Source organism: Lissotriton vulgaris, chromosome 8 (genome assembly GCF_964263255.1).
Source record: "Lissotriton vulgaris chromosome 8, aLisVul1.2, whole genome shotgun sequence".
Lineage (NCBI taxonomy): Eukaryota > Metazoa > Chordata > Amphibia > Caudata > Salamandridae > Lissotriton > Lissotriton vulgaris.
Genome location: NC_141696.1, coordinates 878,231,158 through 878,257,888, shown reverse-complemented (window position 1 = coordinate 878,257,888; position 26,731 = coordinate 878,231,158). Strand labels below are relative to the sequence as shown.

At 42.6% G+C, this 26,731-nt stretch overlaps 1 protein-coding gene across 2 annotated transcripts in view; it reads right to left on the bottom strand.

Moving 5' to 3' along the window:
• CLDN10 (claudin 10) overlaps window positions 1-26,520 on the bottom strand; it is a 388,360-nt gene extending 361,840 nt beyond the window's left edge. The window contains exon 1 of one of the 2 annotated variants that reach the window (XM_086933398.1): window positions 26,028-26,520. In XM_086933398.1, coding sequence (XP_086789524.1) covers window positions 26,028-26,241 — 214 coding nt within the window. In that variant the 5' untranslated portion in view covers window positions 26,242-26,520. The remainder of the gene's footprint in view (window positions 1-26,027) is intronic. The other variant, XM_086933399.1, reaches the window with a different exon arrangement.
• Between the last annotated feature and the right edge of the window lie 211 nt (window positions 26,521-26,731).

Here is a 26,731-nt window from a genome sequence, read left to right as displayed (position 1 = left end):
GCCACAACTATAGCAACATAACAGAAGCAGACTGGACCCATGCCCTCAGATCTAACTAGTCTTTCCTCACTAGTGACCTACAGAACAACCTATCCATCTTCAACAATTGGATCTCACTTGGCACCAACACCTTAACCCCCATGAAAAGAATCAAACACCCTAGAACTCCCACTCAAGCATGCTGGTGCACAGAAGACCCAAGATACTCCAAGCACTATTGCAAACAACTGGAAAGAAAATGAAGAGCCACCTGAGACAACACCTCCGAAGACATCTACAAATCCACACTCAGCAGATACCACGCACAGATCAAAAAAGCCAGGAAAGTGGCCCTGGTGATCAGACTCGAATCCTTCTCCATCTCCGGTAAAGAACACTTCGAATATCATCAAGGAATTCACAAACCCAACATCAGTCACCAACATCATCACCCCCACAAAGCTCTCAGCAACCACAAGCCCATCCCGCTCCTACTCTTCCCTGCTACGTTCCTGGAGAAAGAGACTAACAAGCAGCTGTATGTCCATCTTGAACAGCACCACCTCTGGGATTCCACCCGGTCAGTGTTCCACAGTAACTACAGCATGAAAACCACCCTCCTGACAGCAACAGACAACATCTGGTCAATCATGGACAGAAGACAAACCTCTGTTCTTATCCTGTCTGACCTCTCAGCAGTGTTTGATACCATCTTCCATAGCACCCTATTTGCCAGACTTCAGGAATCAGGAATCCAAAGGCCCGCCCTAAGTTAGATGGCCTCCTTCCTCTCCAAAAGGACACAATGAGTCAGACTCACTATTTTCACCCCAGACACAAGTAGCTCATCTGCAGAGCCCTTCAAGGCTCCTCCCTCCATCCAACCCTGTCAAATGTTTGCATGACACTGCTCGCCCAGATCATATGAGTACACAACTTCAACAGTGTCTCCTATGCTGATGACACCCAGCTCATCCTCACAGACACAAACAACACCATCCGCACAAACTTCACTGCCTGCATGTCCAACTTGGCAAAGTGGATGCGAAAGACCTGCCTCAAACTCAACACAGACAAAACAGAGATCCTGATCTTCAGAAATAAGAGCTCTTCTTGGTAGCCACCAGTCCTGGAACCACACCTGCCCCCATAGACCACGGCATTAACCTCAAAATCATCCTTGATGACAAACTCTCAATGAACAAGCAGGTCAGTGCTCTGATTGCATCCTGCGGCCAGATCCTCAGACTGTTTTGCAGGATTTTCAAGTGTCTCCCCACACACACAAGACACATGGTCACCCAGGCCCTCATCACCAGCAGACTCGTCTACAGCAACACACTCTAAGTCGACATCTGCAACCAACCCACACAATGACTTCAAACCATCTAAAACACAGCTGCCAGACTCATCCTAGACATGCTCAGAAATGCCCACATCACTCCCAATCTCTCAGAATTACACTGCTGATCCATCCAGAAAAGATGCAAATTCAAGCTTCTCATTCACGCCTACAAAGCACTCCATGACACAGGATTAACCTACATCAACTGTAGTGTAGTTCCTATTTTCCCAATAGGCCCTGCGCATTGGAATAACATAAACAGTAGTATGGACGTAGAAGTGCGGATCTTCCAGGTCTCCACTGACTATGCTAAACTTAATTGGGTTTGTTACCAACTAGCTCAGAGGTCACTGGAAACTTTCTTGACTGAATAGGAAGTGATCTGCTTCCCTGGTACAGACAGGAAGGGATTCAGTTTTCCAACAACCGCATAAACATGACAACTTTGCTCCTTAGAATAAGAGTCAATCTCTAGAGTCGTGTGAAACAATAGACAGTTATTTTACTCAGTCAGTTTTGTGCAGATTACTTTCACCAAAGTGCAGAGAATAGAGAGACGGGCGTTTTTAATAAAAAGGTATTATTTATTGAACAGTCTTTCTTCTCATGCAAGAGAAATGAATTGCCACAATTGCAAGACTAGTTATTATAAAAAGTGCGTACAGTAAAATGAGGATTGCGAAATAATACTGTAAAAGCATTGATATGGTTTCTTAGCCATACAATGGTTAAAATGAATAAAATATATACATTCATATATACATTTGACTAACGTACTCAACTGGTGCTTCTAACTACGCCTACCCCAGTGTACCTGACCTAAGCCTAATACTTGGGAGGGAGTAAGTAAGTAGCAGTTTTAGTTAAGTTGGTTTTGCCAAGGCTTGCTTCAAGAATTCTCTCTAAGGGTTTAGTCAACACCATACCTCTGGAATAGAATGTTGGAGGTCTTGTATCTCCTTCCAGGACTCGATATCCCAGTCACTCGCAAGAGTAGGCTGGAAACGCCAGAGCTGGATTTTCTCGGTAGGAGAAAAGACAGCGTCTCTCTCAGCGCGTCGAGGAGGAGGAGGGGCAGCGTCCGTGGGCAGCTTGTATCTGCTGGACTCTGCAGGGGACAGCTGTTCTGCTCCTATGTTCACCACACCATCGCTATCGTCGATGTCATTGAGGCAGCGTTTGCTTAAGGCAACGTTGGTAATATTTATACCTGAAAGGTGCCTGGTTTGACGTAAGTTTTTGGACATAAGACGTCAATAAAGATGTCACTAGGAAGTGATTGTCTCTCAGTGCTCATTAGAGTTCTATTACTAATCAAAACATAGCAAGCGGGGTTTTCCCAGGTTGCTGAGTTTTATCTTGTTGAAGAACTCGGAGTGTAATCTAGGAATCTTAGATAGTGGCTTCTGCTGTGTCATTTGCTCTAATGAGCTGCTGAGGTAGCTGCAGAGGAAGAGATGTTAGGCCAGAGACGAGTTTCTGAAATATCACTCTTGATCGTTTATGCCATTATAGGGGTACAAATGGGTTATAGCCGTATAGGGTCACAGTATTGATCGGGGTCCTAGATTAGAACGCGACACAACAACCGACTCCAACTCTACCAACCCTCCAGACACCTATGCAGAAGCAAGACAGAAGGTGTGCTTTGTCCTTCATCACCACTAAAAATGGGAACAAACTTCCTCCTCACGTCAGGATTGCCCCATAACTCCTCAACTTTTTCCAGGAACTGAAGACCTGGCTGTTCAACCAGGAGCACCACTCGGCATTGACTCTTGTATACAAATCTACATAACTTAACAAAGCTTACAACTTTCCTGCTTGGGTAGAGGATTATCATGACCTTGCTTCAGGGCCTTGCTGATGCATTGGAGACAAATTTTAGGTAACCATCCCTTGTGGGTGACCCACACAACTGCTGCTCCAATTTAATGGCCATATGATAGTGAGGAACAGCAAACCCATATGTCATTATTGAGAGCTGCAACTAAAGGCTCTTGAATGTAAGTCTATCAATGGGTAACTGATACTTACAAAGCATAAGGTCAATCATTTTCTGTAAAGATGGCAGTCACTTTTTAGACTGTTAAAGCTGTCACCAGCTTGACCTGAAACTGATCCACTGGAGAAGGGCTGTGAAAATCTTAGAAGGGGCACCTCTAGATTGACATTGTCTGATTTTAGATACTGTGGCAACCCAAAGACACATTCCGTTATATGAAATTCACACCATAAATCACGGATTTCCATGAGATAGCCTGGGCTTTTTTGTGACTACCGTGATCATTAGAAATCTATTCCAAACATCAGAGAAACTTACAGGTGTAGCTATTCTAACTTTTCCAATACCAGATTGATGACTTTAGCCCTGAGAGAAGTATGATAGGGAATATAACTCTGTCACTGTTTGCTGATGCTAATGGCACACTGAACCCCATTGGCTATGCATATTAACTCATCAAACACGTCACTTAGAAATTACACATGACACGTCAACATTTAGAAATGTAATTCAAATAAAATACCCAAGAGTTTATAAATAGCCCTATATTTAATTTAACATTTAATTTCCTATCTTTCACCTTGCTGCTCCATTTATCTATCTGTAAAAGGTTACTGTGTTTATTGTTCATATTTAGTGTGTAGCTAGTTGTGAGCAACTACTTGGAAAAAACGTCTTTCATGCCTCCTTTGGAGTCCTCCTCATTACACTGATTTATTGTTTCTCACTGTTATTGTCAGAAACTAACTGTAAGCTATGCCTGTGCCTCATACAACATCCTTTGATGGTATCAACCAATATTATTTAATAGAATCATGGTCACAGTGTGGGTTGTAGTATCAATCCCTACTAGGATAGGTCCTGGACTGGTGCAACCTATACTGGCATAAAAGGAATTAACTCTCAGTCCTGAGGTTGGGCGTAAATTGAGCAAGTTTGGTTCCCCTAATCTTCCGCAATACTACAAATTTCAGGGACAAGATGACCATATATCTCTTTGATCAATGGACCAAAGGCAAAGGAACCTATGCTAACAACCCTTTAGTTAGGTAAGGCTATGTTCTGTGGATGCGAGCTTCAATCCCACAAGGAAATGCATTAAGGGATTCAACGGTATTGTCCGGTAAGTTAAAGAGTTCCAATTTGATCTTTGTCTATCTGTGTTCTTTTATCAGCATTTAAAGTTCTCCCAGAAACCGCCTGCACAGCAGGGAAGGATTCTTTCCCGGCAATAATAAACAAAACAGTTGCAACTGAAAGTTGTTTAGTCTTTCAGTGAATGACCATAAAGCTCTGTGGGCCTCATTTATGAAAAGTGACGCATCGCTGCGTGAAAACAGCGATGCGTCACTTTTCACTGCGCACTCCTTGCGACACCAATGATGCGTCATATTTAATGTATGCCGCATCATGTTGCAAGGACTTACAGATACGTCAGTATTTCTGCCGTATCTGTAAGCGCAAAAGTGACGCATTGCTGGAGTGTGTCACAAAAGTGACGCAACTCCAGCAATGCGTCCTTTCACATGGGGAAAGCCCCATGTGAAAGGGCTTGCGTCAGTCTTACGCCTGCTGTGAGGCAGGCGCAAGATTTTGACGCAACAGCATCCTAAAAGTGACGCAGTGAAATCTAATAGATTTCACCGCGTCACTATTACGAGGCTTTTTGCGGGGGAACGCCCCCTCTGCATACATTATACCTGACGCAGGTATAATGTGGCGCAGGGGTTTAAAAAGTGACGCATCTACCTAGATGCGCCACTTTTTAAATATGGCGCAACAAGGCGCATATTTTACGCCGCTGGTGCGTCACAAAAAGTGACGCACCGGCGGCGCAAAACTGACGCAAGGCCTCATAAATAAGGGCCTGTGTGTTTAGGTCAAGCCTAGCGGCAGTGCTCCGCGAGGCATGCTGTATTAGGGTATGCACTAGCTGCCCCGCCCACTCTCTGCCCATATTTGTCATTAGCTTTGTGTCATTGTCTTTCATAAAGGCTGGCTTCCGATTGATTATGAGGCTTATTAGTCCCTTCTTATTGCCGTCTTGTCTCCATTTGTTACCTCTTATAAGGATTGGACCTTTTACTTGGCTTTTTACACTGTCAGCTTTCTTTAGTGGGTGAGCACTATTTTGATAATGGACACTGATCGGGACAATGGCGGCTGCTTTTTTTTAATATGCTTGCTAAGCACGGCCCCGCTTTAGGAACGCTACGCTCAGTTTAAATGTTTTCTTTTTTAAACCTCTGATGATGAGCCGGGTGCCTGCTTCATGGACACCGCGCTCTATTTATTTATTTATTTAATTATTTTCAATGTAATACTGAGTGCGACGCCGCTTCAGGGACACCGCGCTTGGTTTCATTATTTTTTTGTTGTAACTTTAGTAATGAGCACAGCACCCACTTCAGGGACACAGCGCTTTCTATTTTTTTTTTACTTTAACAATGAGCGCGGCGCCTGCTTTATGGACACCGTGCTCTACAATGCAATAGGTGTTGTTTTTGTGAAGGTTTGAGCGGTTAGTATTGTAAATGACAATGCCTTCTAATTTTTTATAAAAGGCTTTGCCATTTACAGTGCCAATGGCTCAGAGAATCGTGATTGAGCGACTTATTGCATTGCAAATGCTTGTTATCCGTGTTTCTGAGGCTATACTATCTGCTAAGTATCGCAAATAAAAGTGGTTCCTCCAGGCATAATATTGCTCATGGGCTACATTTCTTACCAGTTTATTATTTCATGGGTCCTCATGTATGCTTTGACTAAATTGTATGTTGGCATGAATTCTGGCCGACACCAATTCTAATGTGGCACAATTATACATGGGCGCCAATTTAATGGAGGCCACTTTGGGTTCTATTCAGAAATTGTGTTATGTAGTATGTGAAGTGGTACTAAAGCAGTACCACTCATATACTCAAAATGTTATTCATAAATGTATGGGCGGAGACGTCTGCCTCCATTTCACCTATCTTGTCAAAGTATAGATCTCTTTTACGGTTGCAGAGGTCTCTAAACAGTAAGCCAATGACTTGGGTTCGGAGTTCCTAACTTTTTTACTTCTGTTGCCCCCTCCCCCTTCCCCCCATTGATACACTTCTGAAAGTCGTGGACCTATGCCCATGCATTTTATTTGATATGAACTTCAAAAATACAAAACAAGTATACATCAAGCAAATACACAAATTATTACATATTTCATTTATTTCACAAACAAAAAAATGAGCAATCAACAAGATTTTAATATTAATGGAATGGCTGAAGCTTTTCAAAATGTAGTTTTATTTCTAAAAGACTAACCCCCAGATTCATCAAAGTGCCGTTTTGCGAGTCCTTAATAGCGATTATTAAGGAATCGCTATTAAAGACTCGCAAAACGGGATGCATGTAGAAATCGCAATATTTTTTGCGATTTCTACTGCTTCCTTATTTGCGATTCGGTAATTGCTAATCGCAAATAAGGAATGGCTTTCCCAACCTCATGAGTAGACATCGCATACCCCCATGGGTCCACAGTCCCTAGGAGAATGGTATCAAAATGAAACATATCTATTAGAAAATGGGAAGGGTTAAGGGCAATGTAATAATGGGTTTAGGTAAGGACATGTTAATACAAACACATGCCCACAAAGAGTAAAACAAATGCTATTCATAAAATACACTTCTGAAGTTACTACAGCCCTAAAGATTACAGAAGAGGTGTAAATGCCTTATAGGGGGTCCAGTACCACACATTGGCACTCAAAGGTACTGCGACACACTCCTATAAGAATAAGGGAATTAAAATAACACCAAATGGTTTCAAATCATTTCAACTTTTTACTTAAATATTTGTAAAACTTGTCTGTATGTGGGTGTGTATATATATATATATATTACCTACTGGCGGTTGCCAGTAGGTAGTTATAGTTAGGACCAATTATCCATAGGATAAGTGTTTTTTCTTTTGTCAATATCTTTGGTGCCGGTTGACGAATCGTCGTGAAATTTTCAAAACTAATGGCCTGCTCTGGTCAGCTTCTGTCTTGGGGGTGATTCATCAAGCGGAAACCGAGAAAAAAGGAGGGTTCCAAAACTCATTTTCTCCATATTAATTTCCATAGGAAATTTTGGAACAGGCTACAGCCTGAACGGCTGAAGGGAATTACACCAAGTTGGGCAAAAAAGTAGCTGTTGGTTCAGAAAACAACCTTTTTTTTAATTGTGTAAATCCTTTCAGTAGTTACAGAGACATTCAAGAAATAAAAATATTGATATCTGCGCACCGAGGAGGATTCACAACTCCTCCGGAGCACAAGCTGACTTCTGATTGGCTGACAACACTCCAAACCAGGAAGTGTTGGCAGCCATCTTGGGACTTGGTAATCGAATCACAAGAAAACAGAAAAAAAGATGAAAAACAAGAAAAGGGAGCAGGGTAGGAACACCCTAACCCCCTAGGCCTACTCAGGGGTCCCACAAGGACCCCCAGGGCCCAAAAAAGTATTTTTTACAACAAAAAAGTTGGCCGAATTCACGCTGGGTGCGCGAATCCAGCCGAGATAACACAAAAAACCCAGCTTTGTTAATATAAAGCCCCCAGGTGGGCTAGGTCCTGGGTCAATGCGGAATTATATAGTGGGGGCCCATGGGTGCCCCCACAGCGCCGGTGAACACCAACTCCCCGGGGCTTTATAAATAATGAGCGGGTGGCACAGGGCCCCCCCAGCAATCCCGGAGCTGCCAGCTCCCCGGGGCAATCTGTAAATATGGGTGGGGGCCTCATGGGCTCCCAAGCTCTGGGGACCGCGACCTCCCTGGGGCTTTATGGAATAAGGCTGGGGTGCCTCGCGGGCCGCCACTTTCCCAGGGCTTTCTAAATAATTAGTGTGGGGGGGCTCGAGCCTCTCACACTGCCCCAGAGACCACCACCTCCCAGGTGCACTGTTATTTAAATACAGGGGACCGTTGCAGACCCCCAGGCCCCGGGGACTACCACTTCCCTGGGGCTATATTTAGCTTCGGAGGTGGACCACACAGCCCCCCTCCTTGAGCACTTGATGGCCCTGGGAACCGCCAGCCCGCAGGGCCAGCTGCTGCAATGTCCCGGGGAGTGTGATTGATTGTTTGCATGACTGAATAGTTGCGTGAGTAACTCTATTGGTGAGTGGCAGTGTGTGAGTGTTTCTATAGCTGTATAAGTGCATATGATAGTGCTGTATTGATGAGTGACTGCATTTATGAGTGACTGTATGGGTGAATAAGTGAATGTGTGTGTAGACCTGGGAATCAGTGAGTGGGTATGTAGTAACTGGTATTGGTGTGTCAATGGTTTCAAAAATTGTAGTCTGTATTTTAGAGTGGGTGTATCAAAGGTTATATTAGGGTGTGAGGAGGTGCATCAGATTATCACATGTATGATGTCATCAGTGATGTCATTTGAGATGTCATCAGTGATGTCACTGACCATGTCATGAATGATATAATATGTGACATCATCAGTAGTGCATTGCGGGGGCACGAGTTATAGTTTGCTGAACTCACTATAACGACGGTTGAAAAACTACATAGAGTTCTTTCTTGATCTTTTAACTTGCGTATGATAGAATCCGTTGTTTATGTCCGAGTTTGGGACGCTACATGCTAGCGCACGCTATGAGGTGTTCTGGTTATTTTTAAAGCGGATACGAGAAGAGACATGGCTTGCACACGCAGAATTGTGGAGAAAGGGACCGGTATCTTTGATTGACTCAGATTCTTGACAACTGACGGGTAAGCATACTTCCCCAAACACATTACGTACGTGCAAATTTGTGCATGTGGGACGTTTTTTGAGCATGGTTTAGAGGGTTTAGTAAGTGTTGTTTGTTCTACAGGGAGGCGGTTGTTACTTGTGAAATACAATTCAACTACTGGGAAAGACTGACCATCACGAGAGTAAAGTAAGTATTATATGAACCTCACGTGTAGGGTAGATTGGCCCCGCTTATATGGAGAGAACACTTTGATGAACTTTGAATTTAATTGATGTATCTTATTTTAGGGGAGTCCACTTCGAGCTTTAGCGCCCATCAGGCACCATCGAGGCGCAGCTAGAGGTCTTTCAGTTATAAGACTGTGATATTACCAGAGGATGTGAGTGGGAAGGATTTCTTTTTGCGATTGTTTTGGAGTAGCTTTCTAGTGCACCATACATTTGTTAATTCTACACTTGTTTGTTTAACAATCTGCAGCTGGTGGTTGGTCTTGATGCACCACTATATGGAATTTCCACTTATGTGAGGAAAACACGTAGAGTGTAATCAATGAGCCATTGATGACCTCCCTAAGGCACTCTGTGTGATGTATTATTCCAAACAATTCACCAAGAGAATAATTACTGCTTCTCAATATATATTTTTTATTTGTATTCCAAAGTTGATATTCGTTTCATATCCATTTGTTGAAGGATTTAATTTCAAGAACATTCAAGATTCACAAATGCAAATTGTTAAAGTCCGCTCCAATGCATTTCGGGCCACCGCCCTTCATCGGGGAGCATCTAAAATAAAGACGATATCTAGTTGTACTCCTTAGTCTATACACAACTCATGTTTAAAACAATATGTCTAGCAAACCTGTGTGAACAAAAGTGCCTAAATCCCTTTCAATCACCAATAGTGTGCAAAATGTTTTTCAATTATGCTAATGGCATGTGGTCTCCAAAAGAATATTAACGCGTCGGTGGAAGTAGGGAACTGTGTAAAATAGAACAGAAGTTCTCACAGTGGCGTGCAAGTCTATGTGAAAGTGAACGCGGTTAAAGCGTGTGGGTCGTATACGTTCGGAGCCTCGGGTTTTACAATAACATGCAAGTCTTTTAAAATAACCGCGCGCCTAAAGCGATGCAAGGGTCTTAATGCTACTTACTTAGTTTGAAAGTTCAGGAGGTTCCGGACGCCGGAGACGGCTTGTTTCACCGGGTGGTTTCTACGGCGTTTGGAAATAGACGCCGGGATGTGTTTGTGTCATGTGACCATCGTGGATAAGACTAGAAAGTGGACTAAGTATGGGGTCATGAAGCTGAACGAAAGACTAAGTGGCATAATGATGAAAACGCTACAAAAATAAAGTGGTTCATTGAACAAATATACATTGAAAAACAGGGTGAAAAAGAAATATCAGCAAATTCAATTAACAGTAATAAGGTCACGTGGACTGTCCACGTACAGGGATCAGATCAGAACAAAGTGGCATCATTTTGCCATTATAATAATCCTATAGGTAACATGCAAATTCCACACGTTCATTTAAGCCCGCGGGCTTAATCAAATTCAATTTATAAATCCAATGATTTTCCCATTTTAACAGCATCCTGTTATTGTCACTTCCTTCTGATTTTTGAATGATTTCCAAAACCATGAACTCAATTGGGATATATTGTGATTCATTTCCAGAAAGTGCGCTGCAACTAATGATTTTAAGTTCTTAGTGCGAATGTTGGATTTGTGTTCGTTCAAACGGGTCTTAAGTTTGCGTTCAGTCTTTCCAACATAAACCTTTCCGCACGGACATTTGAGGAGGTAAATGAGATTGTTAGAATCACACGTTGCTGTCACTTTAAGTTTAATGTTATATCCTTTCATAGGGTGTGTTATCATGCTCCCCAAAATGACGTTGTGGCAGTTATTGCAATTGTTGCATGGTCTAGTTCCTTTTGAAGTGGAGGGTGGTTCTGTAGATTGTTTCAGGATCTCGCCCAAATTTTTGCCCCTGTTATGGGCAAATATCGGTCTAGCTTTAAACATGTCTTTAAAATCTGTCTCTAGTTCTAACATTGGCCAATGTTTGAGTATTATGTTTTTGTACATTGTGCTTACGTTGGAGTATTTTGAGACTATGACCATTCGGTCACTTTTCTGTTTCTAAGTTGACTGATGTAGTAGGGTTTGTCAATCCAATTTATCCACTTCATTTTTGGCTTGTGTTAGCAATTCCTCTGGATAATTCCTCTCTCTGAAACGATCTATCATTTCATCCATTCTTATTTTTGTCAAATTCGGGTCTGAAGTAATTCGTTTGACTCTCAATAATTGGGATTTTGGTAGATGCTTTTTCAGTGAGGACTGATGAAAACTATTATAATGTAACATGTTGTTACGGTCAGTAGATTTACGGAAAATATCCGTTGTTATTTGGTGGTTTTGAAGGGTAACTTGAACATCCAGGAATGTAATGGTTTTGGGATCTATGGTCCAGGTAAATTGTATTCGAGGATTAGCTGCATTCAACGTCGTTAAAGCCTGTTCCAGATTGTTTTGTGTGTCTTTCCAAAGGATAAATAGGTCATCAATAAACCGGCCGTACATTTTAAGATTATTCTTCCACTTTGGGTTTGACCAAATATGAGTCTGTTCAAATTCTCCCATAAAGATATTCGCGTACAGACGGGGAGGCAAGATGGCCGCTATGCTGCTGTAGAGAACAGTCGCATTTACTCCTTCTCCTGACCCACGGGACATGCGGCTGGAAGTTTGAATAGTTATGCCGATTTTCCAAAGATCAAACAAGACCAATAACGAAGGAAGCACTAGGGCAATACAGAAGACCCTGGCGACACTTTTCATCCTTCTTGGAAGACACTGGGGGAAAGTGTACATACGAGGTGTCATCGCAATCACAGAGATGGCACAGCGCACTGGTGCAGTCTCGAAACTCGCAAGCGCGAACAAACGATCTGCCCCGGCGAATAGTACTTCCCAAAAGAATCAGCAGCTCAAGAAAGGGGAGAAGTCAGAAAAAGCTGGCAAAGAGAAGGCGGAATCTAAAGCAGGGGTGCAAGCGGGCACTCCCTGTATCAAAGGACAGCAACAGCAACAGCAGAGACGCTCGCAGTCGGACAGCGGAACTTTGAAACACCCGATCACCGTACCCAGCAAAGATCCAAGACAGCCCACCGTCTCAGAGGCTTTCGAAGGGAAAGCTAAGCCGGCGATTCTGGTTTCCGAGACTTCTGCGGAGACAAACACGGAGACAAACGCTGATGCAGCATTCGCCGGCCTCGAGGACGCAAGCACGGTGGTTGCTAAGCAACAGGAGCTCCAATCATGCACGCCTTCTGCGGGAGCCGCGCTGAGAGGGGAAAACGCCGAGAACGCAGACACAGACACAGCCACGGCGAGCGGAACCGACAAGGTGAGCAGTGGGAAGCTGGAGGAGACGGGGTCAGGACTGGGAGACCCGGTAAATTACAATAATGCCCAAATGTTAGAAGCCCTGATGCAGGTAAATCTCGCTCCCACCCCTGGAGACAAAAATACTTTAATGCAATCTTCTACTTGGAGGAGCATGAGAAGTGTTGAAAGTCGCGCATCAAGGGGGCTTAAAGGGGTCAAAGGACGGAGAGTCCGTTCCCTTGAAGGGGAGAAATTCTACTCAGTAACAGAAGGCTCTGACTCCTCCCTACTGGGCACAGAAGATGAGGGCAATACCACAGATCTCTCGTCAGAAACAGAATCAGAGGGGTCCCACTCTAGCACTTCCAGAGGCAAAGAGACACAGAAGAAAAAAAGAAGATCCGTGATAAGACGGGACAGAGACATAGACAGATCCGCATCAAGTACAAAGAGGAAATTGCTCTGGGACTATGGCAATACTTCTAAAATGTATCAGGAACACTGTCTAGAAGAAGGAGCTGATAATCACACCACAAATGCCTCTCAAGACACCACCGAACCACCACCACAAGCAACCCTAGATGGAATGTTCGCTATGCTAAAGCAAATGCATGCAGAGGCTAAAATAGAAAGTAGGAGAGCCAGACAAGACACTAAAAAAATACAAGCGAGCATTAGGAAAATGAATAAAAGATATGAAGAGGTGGAAGAGAGAGTTGTACAGGTTGAAGAAAAACTGGCAGATTGGAGGACGAAGTAACAGACTGGCAGTCCTTTAGAATGGAGCAAGGGAAGGTGGTCGAGGACCTACAATGGAAGCTGGAGGATTTCGAAAATCGCCAGCGGCGGAACAATCTGAGACTTCTTGGCCTGGAGGAGGGAGTGGAAGGGAAGGACCCAAGGGGGTTTGCGGTTAAGTTGCTGAAAGGTGCATACCCAGAGGCGCAGTGGCAATGGGAATTAGAAGTTCAGAGAGCACACAGATTCCCACTTACGCAGAAAAAACCAAGAGGCGCTAGTCAGGATGCTTTACCAAGGGCTATGCTAGTTTTTTTTGGGAACTTCTTGGCTAGGCAGGAAGTCATGGAGTCTGCCAGACCAGATAAAAAGAGGTCATTTGAAGGGGTTACATTTTTTGCAAGGCCAGATTTCTGCCACGCGATCGTCGAAAGGAGATGGAAGCTCAGGCAGCTAATTACTCCTTTTCAGCGCCAGGGCTCTGAAGCATACCTGATGTTTCCAGCGAAGTTAAAAGTCATTACAGGGGGTCGTGTCAGAATGTTCTTCTCAGAAATAAAGGCAGGCGAGTATCTTGCAGAAATTACGGAGAATCAAAGAGGCAGAAAGAGTAGGGACACTGAGCCAGCATAAGATGCATATTACAATACTGAGAAGAGTATTGAATATGTTAGCAGTTTGGGTAGATTGGGTGGGAGAAGGAGGCGACACTACAGCAGTGAGCAGCCACACATAGGTCATGACTGACCTATTTGCCTGTAGCAGGGGGGGTAAGCAAAGGGAGGGGGGTTGACGGGGGTGGGGGGGTTGGGGAGGTGGAGAAGAATTAAGGACATGTACAGCACAAGGCAAGAAGATGTATAGGAATAAACAAGTGGTAGTAATTTTTAAGAGGATGGCGTCTGGTAGCTCAACCTTTAAGATCAGATGGCGTTAAGGATTGCTACTATTATTATCTGCGGGCTAAACGAGGGTGGGAAAAGGCAGAAAGTCGCGGCTATGCTTAGATTATTGAAATTGGATGTTATATGCCTTCAGGAGACACATGTGAGGGGAAAGGATAAATACCTTATGGGTCAACTCGGTTATGAAGTATTAGCATATACACAGCAAGATGAAAAACAAAAGGAGTGGCTATACTCGCGAAAAAGGGAGCTATGCAGGTAAAGAAAAAGAAGGAAGATAGGGTTATGGTAGAAGGGGAAACAGCTGGGGGGTGGTATACCATTGTCTCAGTATACGGCTCTAACGAGGATGAACCTGAGTTATTTGACTTTCTAGATATTGAATTGGCATTATGGGCAGAACCAGTGATATTTTGCGGGGACTTTAATGTTAATGGACTGTCAGGGTTGGGCCTGTTGGGCGGGGGGATGCAGGGCGATCGCAAAAAGAGAACACGAAGGGCTATTGGTAATTTAATGTTTCACAATGCATTGGTAGATGTCTGGACAGCCAACAATCCCACTGGGACGGGCAGTACTTTTTATTCCACTCCTCACAGGGTTATTGCTAGACTGGAATACTTTTTGGTTTCTAGCTCCTTAGCACCAGACTTAAAAATAGAAAGGCTCCCTCGGGTCTTCTCAGATCATAACCGCCTAGTATTAACTATCCCTCAGAACCTTAGTGCTGTCTGTAAAGAATATAACTGGACGTTTGAAAGAGGGTTACTTAGGGAAGAAGATTATGTAACTAGAATGAAGTTATGGATTAGACAGTTCTGGGAAGTAAATAGAGGCACGGCATCCGCAGGGGTGGTCTGGGATACCTTTAAAGCAGGGATAAGAGGGGAAACACTGGCCTATACCCTCCACAGGAGTAAAAATGAGAAACTAGAATTAACTAAAAGACTGCATGACTTAATGGAATTAGAACAACAGCTTATTCAAGCGGTTATTAGCCAAGAACTTCTCGAGGAGATCCTATTGGAGATGGAGTTGAAAAGAGCAGAGGCCAGCGAAAGTTTGGCAAGGAAAGCAGCAAGTAACTATTTAATGAAAAAGGAAAAATGTTACGAATTCAATGAGAGGGTAGGTCATATGGTAGCAGTCCGCATCAGACAAAATATGGCAGCGGGAGAAATAAAAGAAATTAAGGATAAAGGGGGAAAAGTTGTGACTAAGGTAGAGGATGTGAGGGAAGTGTTTAGGGAGTTCTACTCTGATTTATATGATCAAGATCTGGGGAATGTTGACATTGAGATAGAGGACTACTTGTCAGGAATCCTACATGAGGAACTGAGCGAGGAGAATAAAGAGGCACTGGAGTTACCATTGACATTGGGGGAAGTCCAAAACGCAGTAACCAAACTCCCTTCAGGGAAGGCAGCGGGGCCCGATCAAATTCCAGCGGAATTCTACAGAATCTTCTGGGACACCCTGGGGATTGATATGTTGGAAACTTTAAGACAAGCACAGAGGGGGGAAAATACTCCACAATCATGGGCCGGAGCAAACATCATAGTAATTCTGAAAAAAAAACAAATCACACTTGGATCCCAGCTCATATAGGCCAATAACACTCATGAATGCCGATGCAAAAATCTATTCCAAGGCGCTCTCACAAAGACTAAGCAAGGTAATTGAGGGACTGGTCTGTACAATACAACACGGGTTTATACCCGGGAAAGGGACTACACAACATACAAGACAGATGGTTACCATACTGGATGCAGCAGGTGCCACAGGGGACCCTGCCTCGGCTATCTTCTTGGACGCAGAGAAGGCCTTTGACAGGGTCTCCTGGAGGTATCTATGGAAGGTCCTGGACTGGTTTGGTATAGGAGCAGGCTATGTAAAGGCTATACAGGCACTGTATGTAGAACCGATGGCTAAAGTGAGGATAAACAGAGGGTATACTGCTGAAATACGTACAAGACTCGGCACACAACAGGGCTGCCCGGCTTCACCACTTCTATTTGCGTTATATCTTGACCCCCTCCTGCGCAAACTGGAAGGGAATCCTAACATCTCCCCGAAAAAATTACATGGTTATGAGCACAAAACACTTGCTTATGCAGACGACGTGGCGGTGGTTACCCCTGAGCCGGAGACGGCTATTGCAGAAATAGAACAGGAGGCCGCAGCCTTTGGGGTAGTGTCGGGTTACTCACTGAATAAAGGAAAGACACAAATTATACAAAATAACTGGGTTAATTACCAGGACATAAGAGTAGCTCCAGAAGTTACGTATTTAGGTGTCAAAATCACAGCCGACCTAGATAGGTTAGTGGAAATAAATATGAGCCCATTGTTGGCAAAAGTAAAAGCAAACACGGAAAGAATTAACAATCTGCATCTGACTTTGATGGGTCGGATCAATGTAATAAAAATGGTAACATTCCCCAAAATTCTCTATTTGTTTAGGTCCATCCCGTTATTTTTTGACAACACATGGTTCAATAAACTAGAAGCGATTTTGAACAAATTTATTTGGGTCACAGGGAAGACAAGGAGAGCCTATAGACACCTAACAGTATCCAGAGAAAAAGGCGGTTGGGGGCACCAGACTTTAGGCTCTATTATTGGGCTGCTGTACTGCAGTATTGTCAGGGGCTGTTAGGTGGGGAGGCACAGATCATACAGCGGAAGCTAACTCAGAATTCACTAACGTTTATACTACATTATTGGGAGAGGGGGCAGAGAATGGGTTTCTAAACACAACTGACTTTAGCTATTTTAAACACACACAGATTAAGACATTAAAGGCGGCCTACAGGGTCTGGAAAGGGATTTCAAAAAAATTTGGTCTAGGAAGGTACAATAATTATACACGACTGTACACAAATTGCTCATTACCGAGGGACATTTTTAGGGACACTACTATGAGGGACTGGCATAGCAAGGGTATAGTGAAAATAGGAAATCTGCTAGATAGCCAGGGGAGTATGCTACAGTTTGGGGCGTTACAAACAAAGTTCGGGTTAGAACACCGAAGTTTTTACAAATATCTCCAAACCAGAAGTTTCCTAATGCAAAAACAGGGCGGCCTGGCAGGGTTGGGTCAATGTAGAGTTATGGAGTACATAGAAGTAGCTAATAAGTGTACGATAAGACAGTTATACGCGGAACTGAAAGACAGCAAAACTGATGAAAGGGGGATATATGCATCAAAATGGGCAGAAAAACTGGGGTCAGGGCTAGAAAGCTTTCAGCTATCTCTGGATCTGGGCAGAACGGTGCTATGTTCAGCTACCCTGCAATCACAGCATTTTAAGACTGTGTTTTCATTATATCATACCCCGGCCAGAATCGCCCAGTGGGGCGGCACAACTGGAATAACATGACCCCGCTGTGACTCAACTGAGGCAGACATTGTACATATGTTTTCACAATGTCCTCAATTGTACACCTTGAAAAAGGCTATTGAAGAGTTTTTGGATAAATCACTTAAGATCAAGATAAAGCTCACAGATGAACTAATTATTCTGGGGGTGGGGGATACGCCAGATGTTTTGTCAGTAGAATTTATCTTTGTCTCACTTGCGGTGTTTCGCATATGCATAGCAAAAACTTGGTTGGACAAGGCTCCCCCCCCGTTTCAAGCTTGGATTGCAAGCCTTCTTGCTATGTATAACCTAGAAAAGGCAATCTATGATAGGAAAGGTAGGAAAGCCAAGTTATTAGGTGAAAGGATATGGCAGCCTATCTCAAGTTGGAAAAATAGTAGGTTAAATCCAGGACAGACGATGGAAGGCTGACACAATAAAAATTACAGAAAGTGGGATAGGCCAACATGTAAGATTCATCCATCTCTCTTAATTCTATAGACGCTTATCCTCTTGTTCTGTTTTATTCACCTTTTTCTTTTCTTTTTCCTTTTTGCAATGTTTAGTTCATATTGTACACATGTTTGGTGGATTTCTTATGACACAATGTACTAGAATAATGGTGTAATGTGTACAACCACTTGTGAAATTGTTGCGTGCTGTAACATATACAGGAATATGCGGAAAAATTCTTCCTAAAAATGTTTAATAAAAATATTTTTAAAAAAAAAGATATTCGCGTACACTGGGGGAGCGCTGTTTCCCATGCTAGTGCCCACTAGTTGCAGAAACCAGTTGTCTTTATAAGAAAAATAACTATGGTACAAAGTAAACATGACTAGCTCCATTAGAAATATTTTCATGGGTTCGTCTACTTCAAGTTTCAAAATGGCCTGTTCCCTGGCTTCTATGCCCTCTTGATGTGGAATGGTCGTATATAGTGAGTTTACATCAGCGGTACATAACCACATCGGTGGCCCGAAATGCATTGGAGCGGACTTTAACAATTTGCATTTGTAAATCTTGAATGTTCTTGAAATCCTTCAACAAATGGATATGAAACGAATATCAACTTTGGAATACAAATAAAAAATATATATTGAGAAGCAGTAATTATTTTCTTGGTGAATTGTTTGGAATAATACATCACACAGAGTACCTTAGGGATGTCATCAATGGCTCATTGATTACACTTAATTTGGACTGTCAATTACTCGCCCGGAGTGATGGGCGACACCTAAGAGCACCAAAAAACATTTTCTAGAAGAATTATCAACGGCTGTGCACGGCTCTTTATACTTTCAGAAAACGTAGAGGACATGTGCTGTGCACTATGTAACGCTCCCATCACATTTCCAGTTGTTTGCACTAGGGTACATGGATATTGGGTTTCCCTACGGCATGCTTTATTCAAAAAAGAGACGAGATATCTTTTTGAATGATAATATTAATGTTTATTTATCTGTATGGTTTGCTTTAGTATTGTTCCTTTGACCTTGTCCTGAGGAGGCCGATAAGATTACAGAGGCTGAAACGCGTCCGCATCGACAATACTTCCATGGAGGAGTCATTCTTGTAAATTAAAAAGCGTTTTTTCCAATAGTACATTGTGTGACACTAGCGAGCGGAAATAGAGTTGTGTTGCCTCTGTGCACATACCTTTGGGCTACCTTCAGTGGACTGCCTTAAATAAATAGGCAGACACCAAATAGACTTTAAGGTATTGGTAACATTATGTTGTGTTCATTTATCTTTTTTGATGTATGTATTATTTTTCTTTATGTATAATTTTTTACTATCTTTAGTTGAAGATCGGTCCCATTATGTATGTGTGCCCCATATCAATCTAGGCAATTTAGATTTGTAGGACTGTTGAACTACTTGTGAGGGTAACTGATTGTTCCCTACACTTTAATAAACATTGCATATCTATTCCTCCTTATCATTGCTCTTTTATATATGAACTAACTATAATTTCACTGGTTTTGTCGGAGTGAAATGTCCAACTAACTATAATGTCCCTGAAAACTATGTTTTTTCAGTGAATTTCAAAGGTTTTTTTAAATGCTAATTTCTAACTATAACGTGCTTGAAACATATAGTTTTTTCAGTGAAAAAAAATATATATGTATAGCCACACAAAGAGCACCCAACAGTGAAGGTGCCACACACAATTGTGATTACTTCCTTTTACTTTGCAGGGCCTGCAGGGCAAACACCATCGCTAGTTCCAGCTTTCAATATGCCATACGTATCAGACGCGTTTCGGGCGTCATCTCGCCCTTTGTTAATGGTTCCGGCTTATATGGAGAAAAAGCAGCAGTTACTCCCATCGCCCTCGCTGTGGAATTTATAGTTCTGCCCATATGGGCATGGCAACAATTTGTATTCTGGTTATAGTAGTTCTTACTTCAGATTTTCCTCAATGGGTGCCATCATTTTCTCCATTATCAAAGTTTAAAATACCTCAGTGGGTAGCTGCCAAACACTCAAAGCTGTTGCTCTGTATAATTGAAGTCCAAACAAATGGACACGATGTTCCTGAAGCGCCAAAAAAGATTCTCACAATAGAAAGAACCGGAGGGACACAGCAGGGATTCCAGCTGAGTCATTTATTCCATAAAAGCACTGGCAGGACGCGTTTCGACTTAATGTCTTTTTCAAATGCCTGCTGCCACAGCATTTCCCACCAGTTCACCTGGATAAATACTTCCAATCGTTTGGTGGCCAACCAGGTGGGTCGGATCAATGTCATTAATAGTTTTGCAGCTGCGTCGGCAAACTACGAATCCCAACATGCACTTCTCACAGCATGTTGGGTAAATGTCTCCTGCACGGCTCCATCTATCCTAGGTCCTTGATACATATACCCACCAACACCATTTTACCATCTTCACAAAATTCATGAAAACAAAAACATGCTGATGATTGCGTTGGACATAACCAACCTATATACTTCCATCTCTCATGGGCATGGCATGAAGAAGATATACTATTTTCTTAAACGAAGATCATTGAAATTCCTGGAGCTCAAAATCATGTTGGATGAATTTGTAAATTTCTGCCTCAATAATATTATTTTCTTTTTCAGAAACAGCTTTACAGACAGCTACATGGGGTGGCCATGGGCACCTGCTTCGCCCGCAGTTACGCAACTCTTTCATTTGCTGATGGGAGATGCAGGTGTCCTGTTCGGAAGATACCAACAAGTGGGTAGGCTGCCTAGTGAGCTGGTACATGGACATTGATGATATATTTGTTTTATGGAAGGGATTGCAAACATCAGCTGAACAATCTACAGCTGCTTTGAATGTAAGTGAAGTCAATCTTAAATTCACATGACAAATAAGTGCAAACTCTGTTAATTTTCTGGATCTTAGGGTGTTCCTAGCATATGGAAAGATTTGCACTGATCTGTACTGTAAATCCACAGCACGGAACTCTATTTTACAAGCAAGTAGCAGTCATCGCGCCTCATTAAAGTGGAGTATCCCCTACGGATAATTACTCCACATGATACTCAATTGTTCTAGAAAGGAAGATTATGATGAGGCAGTGCAGGGTTCCATAAAAAGATTCATTCAAAAACAACAGTTGATGGACAGAATGCAGAACAATGTCATACATTCACCCCAGTACAGAGATCTGGGCCTAAATCCATCGTTTTTTTGCACTCCACATCACCCCAGTTCAGACATGGCCATATGCAAATCAGCCTTGACCCTGTGCCTCATGGGAACAGTCCAGCCCGTACTGCCAAGCTATGTCTTTACTGGACCGGAATCAAGCATCCTAGGACTGGTTTCTGGCTATCAGCCGTCTTCAGCCAGGATAGCTTGACTCCAGTGGTGTGGAGAGCATGGGACGCACGTCTGAGCATACCCATCCCACTCGGGGTGACTAATGCAAAAACAACAGTTGATAGACAGAAAGCAGAACAATGTCATACATTCACCCCAGTACAGAGATCTGGACCCAAATCCATCGTTTTTTTGCACTCCCCACCACCCCAGTTCAGACATGGCCATATGCAAATCAGCCTTGACCCTGTGCCTCATGGGAACAGTTCAGCCCGAACTGCCAAGCCATGTCTTTACTGGACCGGAATCAAGCATCCTAGGACCGGTTTCTGGCTATCAGCCATCTTCAGCCAGGAAAGCTTGACTCCAGTGGTGTGGAGAGCATGGGACTCACGTCTGAGCATACCCATCTCACTCGGGGTGACAAATGCAAAAACAACAGTTGATTAACAGAATGCAGAACAATGTCATGCATTCACCCCAGTACAGAGATCTGGGGCTAAATCCATCGTTTTTTGCACTCCACACCACCCCAGTTAAGACATGGCCATATGCAAATCAGCCTTGACCCTGTGCCTCATGGAAACAGTCCAGCCCGAACTGCCAAGCCATGTCTTTACTGGACCGGAATCAAGCATCCTAGGACCGATTTCTGGCTATCAGCAGTCTTCAGCCAGGATAGCTTGACTCCAGTGGTGTGGAGAGCATGGGACTCACGTCTGAGCATACCCATCCCACTCGGGGTGACAAATGCAAAAACAACAGTTTATGGATAGAATGCAGAACAATGTCATAAATTCACCCCAGTACAGAGATCTGGGCCTAAATCCATTGTTTGTTTGCACTCCACACCACCCCATTTCAGACATGGCCATATGCAAATCAGCCTTGACCCTGTGCCTCATGGGAACAGTCCAGCCCGAACTGCCAAGCCATGTCTTTACTGGACCGGAATCAAGCATCCCAGGACCGGTTTCTGGCTATCAGCCGTCTTCGGCCAGGATATCTTGACTCCAGTGGTGTGGAGAGCATGGGACTCACGTCTGAGCATAATCATCCCACTCGGGGTGACAAATGCAAAAACCAACAGTTGATGGACAGAATGAAGAACAATGTCATACATTCACCCCAGTACAGAGATCTGGGCATAAATCTGGAGGGTCAATACACCAGTTGGTGAAGTACAAGGTCTGCTACAAAATAAAGAGCATACCCTAATGTTCTAAGAAATACACTATATACAATTCAGTTGAGTCAAAAAGATTTTAAGCATGATCATCAAAATTAAGTGTATAAACACAAATCAAGGTGCAAAACCAAATAGGCACTAAGTTGCAACCAGCAGACACAACGGCCTACGCGTTTCAAATCCCTATTATTCGCTGGATTATCTTCAGGGCCAATCAGCTTGTATTTACAAGTGAAAACTGTTCTAATTTGTAAATGTGGGTCACTTTTTTAATCTATTTGATTCTTTCTTGGGGTCCACTTGTATGCTTGGAGCTTGGGCCTATCTTCTGTTCCAGGTTGACCCTATCCACATAGTGAGGACCACGGTGACAGAAGAATCAAGCAGACGATCAATACTGCTGAAGAGCTTTGTTTCTACTCTCAAGGATTGTGACTTAACCCCTTGGGCGCGGCCGCGATTCTGCGCCTGTGCAGCGTTTTCCGTAGTGGGCGGGTTCATGACGGCCCCCAGCCGTCATCAGCACACACCCACAGCGGAGCATGATGGACGGGGGCCATCATCAGCACCCAAGGGGTTAACTCTGATCTTCCTGTTGACCCGATTCACAAAGGTAAAGTGAGACGAAAGTTTAATCTCTCAACTTTCAGCATTCACAAAGAGCATTTACTGCTCATAAATGGCCTTTGTGAATATCGAAAGTCGTAAAGTTCAACTTTTGGTATTCACAAAGGGCATTTACGAGTAGTAAATGTTCTTTGTGATTACCAAAAGTCATAAAGTTAGACTTTCGTCTCATTTCCCCTTTATGAATAGGGCCCGTGGAGTGCAACTGTGACCTGCCCTGTGGGGTGTAACTTTCTAGAGGTAGAAAGTCATGGAGCATCAGGTGCAAACAGCAATGAAACTGTAAACAGAACTTTGAGAACTTTCTCTCATGCTGATTATCCCACTTGAACTTCATCAGGAATCATGATAGTGAAAATTAAAGAACTGAAGAATCTCAAATATGTGATATAAAGAAATGCATCTTATCTTAGAATATAGTGCTGCCAACAATATTGTGGGAAAAATATTGAGGGCCAATACATAGAAAAGGTAAGTGCATATCTTAGTATAGTTTGACTATTCTTAACGACACATCTACATTCCTAGAGAGAGATGAAGTTACGAATAGTAAGTCTATCCTTACCTATTTACATTTAAATATAAGGTAAATGTACCTAGGCAAGTATTGATTTACTACTTTTAACTCCAGATCTATATACTCTCGTTGGTGCGGCATTCAGAATATTAAATCTATATTAACCTATACTTACCTATATGCTCTTACCTTCTCCATGTTTTGATCTTCGATATTTTGCCCATGATATTCTGATAGCACGACATTACGAGTAAGATGACGATTGGGGGTACAAAGAGTTGAAAGCTGTTTTATATTGTTAAAATGATAGGAGCATTGTTTCCCCCAGGTTGGTCAATAAGAATGTGTGAAATATAAAAATGGATTCACTAATTGAGTTTTCGCTTGTCGATCCCCCACAAAACATTTGCTGTGTAAACAAATGCCTATATGTTTGATAGGTTACAACACTAGTGAATCTGGATTATTGTTGCAAGATATCACAATGAGCCTGTTCTTGACAATATCTTATTGAATTTTCTCTAAATACCAACATTTCACAAACAAATGATTCAAATGACTTAAAAAACAACAAATAACTGTGCAATACCACATTGCTAAATGTTTTAATGAAATATCTTTTTTGTGCCAAATAATTATCTCCTGAGGTGCTACAAGACTCATCTTTGAAACGGACTATGCAACACAACTTCTGCAATGCTCTGATTTGCTTTCAAAAGTCACTTGCCCAGACTGCAGTTTGAAATGTCCCATTTGCAGCAATTAAAAAAATATATATTGCGGGAGAGTCACACTTCCTCCTTCTATGGCATTAATCCTCTAAATATACACAAGGATACAGGTGCCTTTACCTTCTTCAACTCCAGTCTGCCCAGACTAAGACATCATTGAGGTAGATGAAGAACCAGTGCTTATAGTGGTGTTGCATGATGACAGGAATAATGGGGCAATCCGTGGGTGATGTTACCTGCTGTGGGTATTGATAGGTTCTGCAGTAATGTTCGGCCCATACCACGTCTGATCGTAGTACCACGTGGGGCTGCTGCCTAAGAGTGAGGGGTAGTGGTAGAGAAGGAGGGACCACAGAATCATCTCATTGTGTTTCTGTGCCTAGCTTGAGGATAGAGTGGAGTTGGAAGAAGTTAGACTTTAAATTTCAGAGACCTCAAAGACTGCCCCTGCATAAATATTTGCCATGGGTCAATGGCTTTAGCACCCACTGGACCCTTCCCTTCTTGCCAGACACGGCTGATGAAATGTAATCTCTAATAGGTACTTACATTTTGTAACTCTCTGGCGAATGTTTGGTAAGACACTGTACCCTAAACTCGCACTTCTCCTTCGACACATTTTAAAATATAATTAGTTTACTCTTCTAAATAGAAGAGGGATTCCTTCCGTTGATCTATAATTGCCTTTAGAAAGGGTGCTATGTGGTGTTGAAAGCTGGGAGTAGAACCTGTGAGGTAGCTTAATAAAGGTATCATCACTAAAACATTGCATGTTGTTGTTTTCCTTACTTTAACTGTGCTGGTAAATTTTACCACTGATTTATTTGACCTGTTTTACAATATCCACTCCTATATTTCCAACTGGGATTTTAATCAATTTCAACCATTTACTTATCTTGTCTATTATCGTAGGAGAGAATTGAGACAGTTTGTCCGCAACATATGTTGCCTAATATTGGATAAGTTATTTTGAAAGGTCACTCACTTATCAATATCGTTGGTTGTTTGCACGTGTTTAGCTTGCATCACCATCGCTTTTGTAAGGAAAGGTGAAATACATTTCAGAGTGAAGAGGGAATGCCCCAGCACAAAAGTAGCAACATTTCACAAAATAAATCACTCCACATATACGAAGCACAAGCTAGTCACAACTCACAAGATATTCTTGTCCTTGAAGACGTGGACCGAAGGGCAAGGGAGATAGAGCGATAGATGGGTAGACAGACAGAAAGGCGGACGGATAGATAAATAGATAGATAGATAGATAGATAGATAGATAGATAGATAGATAGATAGATAGATAGATAGATAGATAGATAGATAGATAGATAGATAGATAGATAGATAGATAGATGGATGGATGGATGGATGGATGGATGGATGGATGGATGGATGGATGGATGGATGGATGGATGGATGGATGGATGGATGGATGGATGGATGGATGGATAGATAGATAGATAGATAGATAGATAGATAGATAGATAGATAGATAGATAGATAGATAGATAGATAGATAGATAGTTAGATAGATAGATAGATAGATAGAAAGAATAAAAATACTCAATTAAGTGAGAGTGTTAAAAGTTGAAAAGAAGATGTCCCTTTGTCCTATTTTGAACCCTATGTCTGCGGTGTGATGCACCAGTGTACAGTAATGATTCTGTCCACCATGTGAGCTTCACTTACCTTCTACTTTGAAGAGAGTAAGGTGCGGTCTGCAATGAAAGGACCCCAGCGCATTCCCAGCACAGCTCATCCAAAGCCCTTGGAAGACCCAGGTGGCAGTGATGACCGAGGACGCCCTGCTGGTGATCTTCCACTCATTGGAAACGACAGCACCAATATTGGCTGCCATGCCACCGATGCAAAACACAAGAGCTAAAATCTGTACTGCAGACATTGTGGAACTTTTTTATTTACTTGTTCTTCAAAATTTCAGAAACCAAAACTCTGTCAGGCCTGCTTTAAAGAGAGACCGGCGGATAAATAAGTCCAAGAGAATATGGTGGCTTAGTTTCATAGGAGACACAATATAGTTGCTTTACAAGGAAACGCGTGTTGCAGAACATTAATGAGGATGTAGGACATTGTTCATGCTCCAGTAACATGAGACTTGCACGTTCAGGCAATGAGACGGAAAAGAGAAGTGTGGCTTCAAGTTATAAAAGCCTATGGATGTGTTGAGTTAAAGCATACCTTAAGTTAAATTAAGACTTTGGGGGAAACCCCACCTCGAGAAATATGTTTACACTTACATGCCAATAAGGTCTTTTTTAAGGGGAGAATCGCCTAAGTAAGTAAAATAAATGTACTTTTCTTTTTTAACGCGCTCAATCCTGATAGTTTTTAAAGGGAATGCTGGGTTTGTGTTGGTTTTAGATTAACTCAGA